The sequence below is a fragment of the Rhinoderma darwinii genome, chromosome 8 (assembly GCF_050947455.1).
Source record: "Rhinoderma darwinii isolate aRhiDar2 chromosome 8, aRhiDar2.hap1, whole genome shotgun sequence".
In the NCBI taxonomy this organism is placed as follows: domain Eukaryota; kingdom Metazoa; phylum Chordata; class Amphibia; order Anura; family Rhinodermatidae; genus Rhinoderma; species Rhinoderma darwinii.
Genome location: NC_134694.1, coordinates 57,873,507 through 57,881,304, shown reverse-complemented (window position 1 = coordinate 57,881,304; position 7,798 = coordinate 57,873,507). Strand labels below are relative to the sequence as shown.

Below are 7,798 nucleotides of genomic sequence, written 5' to 3'. Positions count from 1 at the left end.
ATGTGGACAGAACTGCAATGTGGTCGCATCTCCTGTGGTCTGACACTGTGTATTTCTTGGTATGCCACTATAAAGGGTCCAAACAAGACCCCTCACCCCTCCTCCTGGTCAGGTGGAAGGAGGATGGCTAATTACATGCAAAACAGGCAAAGTTGTCGGACAAACTTCTAATCGGTCACAACTCTTTATATGAATCTCGTAGCGAGATACCATGTCCGACAAGTTCCCGGGCATATTTTAACCAACCCTGGCATACCAAACATGACTATGAAATATTAATAATTGTAACCAACATTCAGTTCTGGGGTTTCTCATGGCCGAGAATCCCTGCGCTTGAGACCCAAGGAGCGTCTGAGGTCCTGGATCATATACACCTAGCTGGGTTATATACAATATGAATTATGACAGGGGGGGCTTTGAAGGATTATATTTCTTTTGTCCCCTACAGCCATTTCTGTAGACATGTGGGTACTGGAGTCTCTCTGTCTGGCTTCCAAAGTATTGATTAGATTAGCACCCAGGTGTGATGGGAGCCCCACAGAGACAAAGTTGGTCCTTGTGTTGTCATGCAAACTAATTTGATTATGTCTCTGGAAAAGGACATCCTGATTATCCCCCACAGTCAGGGACATTTACCTGATGCATGGGTTTTAAAACATAACTCATGACACCTCTCCCTTTTATAGATGGCATGGGAGATTTATTCACAACCTGAAAATAAGGAATATTACATCCCCCAAGGACTGGTTTATCACACCTCCCCCTTTATGATGTGCCCTGGGAAATTGACTTACAGGTCATTTCCCAAGCACATCCCCTTGGCGGGATAACCCATCTGCGTTCCCATGTTCACTTCCCTTCTTATGCTGGATCGTAAAGTCATACTGCTGTAGAGCTAGGCTCCACCGCAGTAATTTGCCATTATCACCCGCTACCCTGTGTAACCAGCTAAGAGGGTTGTGATCGGTCACTACCGTGAAATTACGCCCATAAAGGTAGGGTTGCAACTTCTGCAGGGCCCACACTATGGCTAAGCACTCTTTCTCTACGGTGGCGTATGCCACCTCCCTGGGCAGAAGCTTCCTGCTTAAATACATAACTGGATGTTCTTCTCCCCTTGAATTTATCTGGCTGAGAACCGCACCCAGGCCATAGGCACTGGCATCAGTCTGGACCACGAACCTTCGGGTGAAATCTGGGGCTTGCAACACTGGAGAACTGGCAAGGGCAGCTTTCAGCGTGGCAAGAGAGTTCTCACAGGTGGCGGTCCAATTCACTATCTGAGGCAGCTTCTTCTTGGTTAGTTCAGTCAGGGGCCTCGCTATGGCACTATAGTTAGGTACAAATTTGCGGTAGTACCCAGCGGTACCCAAAAAGGACATCACATGTTTTTTCGTTGTTGGGGTGGGCCAGGCTGTGATTGCCTCTACCTTCCCGGGCTCTGGTTTCAGAGTCCCCCCACCCACTCTGTGTCCTAGATATTGCACCTCCGTCATGCCTATCTGACACTTTCCGGGCTTGATAGTCAGGCCTGCGGTTTGGACCCGCCTGAGCACCTGCGACAGGTGCGACAGGTGTTCTTCCCATGTGGAGCTGAACACGGCAATGTCGTCCAGGTAAGCTACTGCAAACCCTTCAAGTCCCTCAAGCAGCTGATTCACCAAGCGCTGGAAAGTGGCAGGTGCGTTTTTCATGCCAAAGGGCATCACCCTGGATTCATACAATCCGAAAGGTGTAATGAAAGCAGACCGTTCCTGCGCTTCTATGGACATGGGAATCTGCCAATATCCTCGACTCAAATCCATAACGGTTAGGTATTGAGCGCTGGCTAACTGATCCAGTAACTCATCTATGCGGGGCATCGGATATGCATCAGAAACCGTGATGGCATTTAATCTCCTATAGTCTACACAGAACCGAGTTGTCCGGTCTTTTTTGGGGATAAGGACTACAGGGGAGGCCCATGAACTCTGCGATTTTCGGATTACGCCCAGATCCAACATTTCATCTATCTCCCGTTTAATATCTGCCCGCACCTCTAAGGAAACCCGGTAGGGGGGTTGTCTGATAGGAAGATGCTCCCCAGTGTCCACATGGTGGACTGCCAGCTGGGTTCTCCCCGGTTTCCCAGTGAAAGTGGCTAGAAAGGGATGTAATACCCCCCGCAGCTGGGACATCTGGTTCGCAGATAGCTTCGGGCTAATCTGGGCATCCTCAATGGCATTACATGGTTCCACATGGTCACATAGCACATTAACATCATTAGACAGTTCTACATGGCAGGGTTCAGAAAGATCAAGAGGGGAACATATTACCTTATCATCAACATCACACATTTCAACAGAGCTTGCGGGGTCATCAGCAACATCTGATGCAACATACTGAGATACTAACCGTCCCAGGTCAGTACCTAATAAGACATTCGTGGGAATATTTTCAGACACCCCCACTTCTTTTAACCCCCTCCCTGTACCCCAATCAAGGTACACCCGTGCCATGGGCAAAGCGGGGTGGACTCCCCCAATCCCTGTGACAGTCAGGGTTTTTCCAGGAATAATGTCCTCCATAGACACAAGTTCGGGACGGACCAGAGTCATCTCAGCGCCGGTGTCTCTCAGCCCCACAGTGACGGTATTGCCCACAGTAACCGACTGTAGATTGTCACTGGGTTTCCCCTGAATCCCACCCACACACAAAACAGCTGGAGAGGACCCAGGTGGCTTGGGCAGGGGGGCATTCTTCTTTTTCTCAGGGCAGGTAGTGCTGAGGTGGCCCAATTTGTTACACACAAAACACCTGCGGGAATCAAATGCAGGCCTGGTGGGGGGAACAGGGCCAGGACCCCCTGAGGGTCGGTTGGCAAAAGAAAATGTGTTTGTAGTTGGCTTACCCCCTTTCCAGTTGGCAATAGAAGGTTTCCGCACTGCTGGTTCCCGGTTGGCAAGATAGGCATCCGCAATGTGTGCTGCCTGGGCCGCATCCTTGGGCTCTCGGTCCAATACAAACTGTCGCACTTCCACAGGGCAAATGTGCAGCAATTGATCTTTAATAATCAGATCCTCCAGGCCCTCAAAGGTAGTGATGGAAAACCCTCGGATCCACTGCTGGAGGTTGATTCTCAGGCCATCTACCACATCCGAGTAGCTGTCATTAGGTCCACGTTGTAAAGTCCGGAATCTTTTGCGGTACGCCTCTGGGGTGAGGTTATATTTCCGGATCAAAGCTTGTTTGATGGCATCATAATCCCCATCCTGGTCTAGGGGAAGAGCTGCAAACACTTCCAAGGCTTTGCCTTTTAACCCTGGGGTTAGGTACCTGGCCCATTGCTCATTGGGTAACTGGTACTGTCTGCAAGCCTTTTCAAATGCTCTTAGGAAAGTGTCCAGGTCCCCATCCTTTTCCATAACAGGAAAGTGCTCCAGACGGGGTTTAAAGGTTGTTATGGTATCCCTGGACTCTCTGTTCGGTGGGGTAGAAGTGTGCAATTGGAGTCGTGCTAACTCCAGCTGGTACTCTCGCTCCGCCTGGCGCTCTGCCTGGCGCTCTGCCGCCTCTCGCTCTGCCTGGCGCTCCGCAAACTCTCGCTCTGCTTGGCGCTCTTGTAAAATAAGCTGCATACGCATTTGGGGGTCACATTCACTCATCTGTTGAAGAATTAGGGGCAAACAAGAGTCCATTCCACTCCGAGAACTGCTGCTGCTGGTACCCTCTGGGTCTGCCAGTTCCGGAGCCATATCCATTGCTTGATCCCCATGTGCTGTATAGGTCCCTGGCTCAGGTACCACATGGCGTTGGTGCTTGGCATCATCCTCTACCAACGCCCGGATCAGCATTTCTTTTGTTTTGTCAGTCCCATCCAGACCTCTCTGCTCACAAAGGCTGATCAAAACGGCTTTATCTTGCTTCTTGTAAGCAGCTGCCAAATACTTGCCAAATAAAAAAAAATAGAAAAGAATAACAAGGGAGGGAGGGAAACTGTATGCAAGTATGTCTTAATTAATAAAAAATAAATAAGCACTGAGTTTGTCCTTATAGACCGGTGAGCTCCTCGCAAGGATTCTGCCAGTCCTTAAGTGCAAGGGTTAATTACTTAATCCAGGCACTTAATGCTCTAATAAAAAAATAAAATTATCCCACCGCTGCCACCACTCTGTCACGAACACCACTCCCGGCACACGTGACTTGGATGCTACTGTAAAGGGGAACTCCGCTTGTCCACTCTCACTATTACACACACCTATCGTAACAGGCTAATAACGAGTTAAAGCGCACCCCAAAACCAGTTCACACATCCACACAAAACGCTGCCACCACTTGCCGTATTAGGCCGACAAGAGCCTCCTCCTGGTAACGCACACGTTCACCCAGGCACACACTGAATCTAAATAGCATTCAACAGATTATGCTTTTCCTCTTCGAGGTTGTGGGTAGGTTTAGAGCAGCAAGGAACAAACTTATTAATTTTAAGGTTTAATATACGAAAGTACAGTGCTTACAAAAAAGGTTACAAAAATGATGTAAATAAAATGACATACATATAAGCAAAACAGTTACAAAATAAAAGGGAATAAAGCAAAAGAATAACAGACCTCTTACGTATTGGATAGGTTAGAGATCCCGCTGAGGAGAACAGCTTGAATGTGGACAGAACTGCAATGTGGTCGCATCTCCTGTGGTCTGACACTGTGTATTTCTTGGTATGCCACTATAAAGGGTCCAAACAAGACCCCTCACCCCTCCTCCTGGTCAGGTGGAAGGAGGATGGCTAATTACATGCAAAACAGGCAAAGTTGTCGGACAAACTTCTAATCGGTCACAACTCTTTATATGAATCTCGTAGCGAGATACCATGTCCGACAAGTTCCCGGGCATATTTTAACCAACCCTGGCATACCAAACATGACTATGAAATATTAATAATTGTAACCAACATTCAGTTCTGGGGTTTCTCATGGCCGAGAATCCCTGCGCTTGAGACCCAAGGAGCGTCTGAGGTCCTGGATCATATACACCTAGCTGGGTTATATACAATATGAATTATGACAGGGGGGGCTTTGAAGGATTATATTTCTTTTGTCCCCTACAGCCATTTCTGTAGACATGTGGGTACTGGAGTCTCTCTGTCTGGCTTCCAAAGTATTGATTAGATTAGCACCCAGGTGTGATGGGAGCCCCACAGAGACAAAGTTGGTCCTTGTGTTGTCATGCAAACTAATTTGATTATGTCTCTGGAAAAGGACATCCTGATTATCCCCCACAGTCAGGGACATTTACCTGATGCATGGGTTTTAAAACATAACTCATGACACCTCTCCCTTTTATAGATGGCATGGGAGATTTATTCACAACCTGAAAATAAGGAATATTACATCCCCCAAGGACTGGTTTATCACAGTCTCTATGACAAGAGTACCTGGATAGATGATTTGTCAGACACTCGGCATAGCAGACATGTGGCGTAGCAGATACGAGGAGTAGCAGACACTTGGCACTGTTGACACTTGGCACAGATGACACTTGGCGGGTCAGATGACACTTGGCATGACAGATGACAAGTGGCACAGAGTATGAAATCGACTCCAACACTAGACTTCGCTCAGGAACAAACACAATTACTGGATACGTTATATGGGATACAGGATATGGGAACACAGGATACAACCAAGGGACCATTTGCAATAACAAATATGGGTAGACACAACAACGCTTAGGCACAGGAAGGAGGGCAGGACGGATTATGTGGGACAGGGAGCACAGGAATAGGGTAGGGAAGAATATAGTGCTGCACACGCTGGCCCTTCAAGAGGTAACCAGGGTGTGCGCGTGCGGGCACCCTATGGGACAGCGGTACAGATGGGAGCTGTACAAACCGGTGTCCCCAGAAAGGAGGAGGTCACCGCACGAAGGTAATAGATGCTGGCAACCGCTAGGAGAAACCGGATAGCCACGAACGGCGGCCGCCAGCACTACACATTATCTCTACATAGAACTGCAGGTAACATCTACTACATTATCTGTACTCAGAGATTTATCACTGTATTATCTATGGTGTTGGCCTTGTCAGCACTTTGCTGAGTCGTGGAAGTTTTGCACCTGGATGGTGTTATATTCTTACAGAGGATCCTTACCTGGTTTCCATTCTTTATACTGTATATCTACCTCTATATACTCCCCGGCGAGGTTGGCACATGACACCCTAGGGAAATCCTTCCTAATGCTATGCTGTGCAATAGCATTGTGCCTATGTATGAACAGATATTATACATGTCTATAAAAACGTATGAAATTCATTAAAACGCTGAAAAAATGCCATTAAAAATGCCACGAAAATGCAGTAAAACACTGTGTGTGAATCCAGCCTAAGACACATCTAGGTCTATCCCATTTTTTCTTAACATGAAGCAGTACATATTTCTTACATAAAGCAAAACATACATACATAATACATACAATATAGATTAAAACTTTGGTCCGAATTTAGAAAAAGGCTTCACACTGGCTAAAAGTACAACACTTTTTCCATGCCAGGATCTGTGTAAAGTAGAGATGCAACTTTTTTCCTATTTTTGAAATGTGGCATTTGATAAATGTGTCTAAATCCTGGCCAAGCAGTAAACAACATCTGCTTTCAGTCCACTTTAACAAAGTGACGCTCATGGCACAACTGGCTCTAAATTGTGGCGCAAATCATTAATAAATTTGTCACACAGCAGATAAGACAATATTTTGGATTGAAATGGACCAAAAAAAAAAAAGGCGCAAATACAATGATTAATGTGGGCCATAATGAACAAGAATCAATTTAAATATATTTGTCTCGAGGATGATAAATTACAATATATAACTGTCAGGGCATGTGCACACGATAACTGCATTTACGTCTGAAATTACGGAGCTGTTTTCAGGAGAAAACAGCTCCATAATTTCAGACGTAATTGCATGTACTCGCGTTTTGCGAGGCGTCAATTACGGCCGTAATTTGGAGCTGTTCTTCATTGGAATCAATGAAAAACGGCTCAAATTACGTCTCAAGAAGTGTCCTGCACTTCTTTTGATGAGACGTCTTTGCTACGCGTCGTCGCTTGACAGCGACGTGTAAATGACAGGTCGTCGGCACAGTACGTCGGCAAACCCATTCAAATGAATGGGCAGATGTTTGCCGACGTATTGGAGCTCTATTTTCAGACGTAAATCGAGGCTTAAAACGCCTCATTTACGTCTGAAAATAGGTCGCGTGAACCCAGCCTAATTGTCATTGTGTTCATTATGTTGTAGAAGTACTGTATATGTAAACTATATATGATTTCTATGCAGAAATTAACTTGTCCATTTATTCTAGAAGTCCTAGGAAATTATTCTATCCTTATATATAGTGCTGTGACAAAAAAAATGCTATTCACTGATTTTTCTAAAAGTATACAGCATTATGCTTCAGCTCTGGATAGAGCCAGGAACCAATCAGCTCATTACAGATTCCCACAGCCTCTTCATACTCATACATGTAGTGAAATGACCTCTCTATTCACTGCCTTCTCCAGCTCTGATCCCTGCTGTCATCCCTCCCACATGCCTATTGTGGTGCTGAACAGCCCAGCACTGTGCAAATAGCAATGCTGTTTGCAGTGAGGATCTGTGATGACTGGAGGTGCTGAGGTCAGTGGATATTAACCTGCCAGCGATGAGACTATTTAATCCTCCCAGGAGCCAGAGTTGCAGAGAGAGCTAAACAAGACACAGGCTGCCCACATAGAACGGCGTGTTATTCACATTTAAATAAACACGAGGTGTTGTTCATTGC

At 46.3% G+C, this 7,798-nt stretch overlaps 1 protein-coding gene across 1 annotated transcript; it reads right to left on the bottom strand.

Moving 5' to 3' along the window:
* Nucleotides 1–797: 797 nt before the first annotated feature.
* Nucleotides 798–4,851, bottom strand: LOC142659982 (uncharacterized). The gene is made up of 2 exons (XM_075836629.1): nucleotides 4,774–4,851; nucleotides 798–3,926 (listed from the first exon to the last, which is right to left on the bottom strand). Exons 1-2 carry the CDS (start codon nucleotides 4,849–4,851, stop codon nucleotides 798–800), a joined length of 3,207 nt encoding a protein of 1,068 aa, XP_075692744.1.
* Between the last annotated feature and the right edge of the window lie 2,947 nt (nucleotides 4,852–7,798).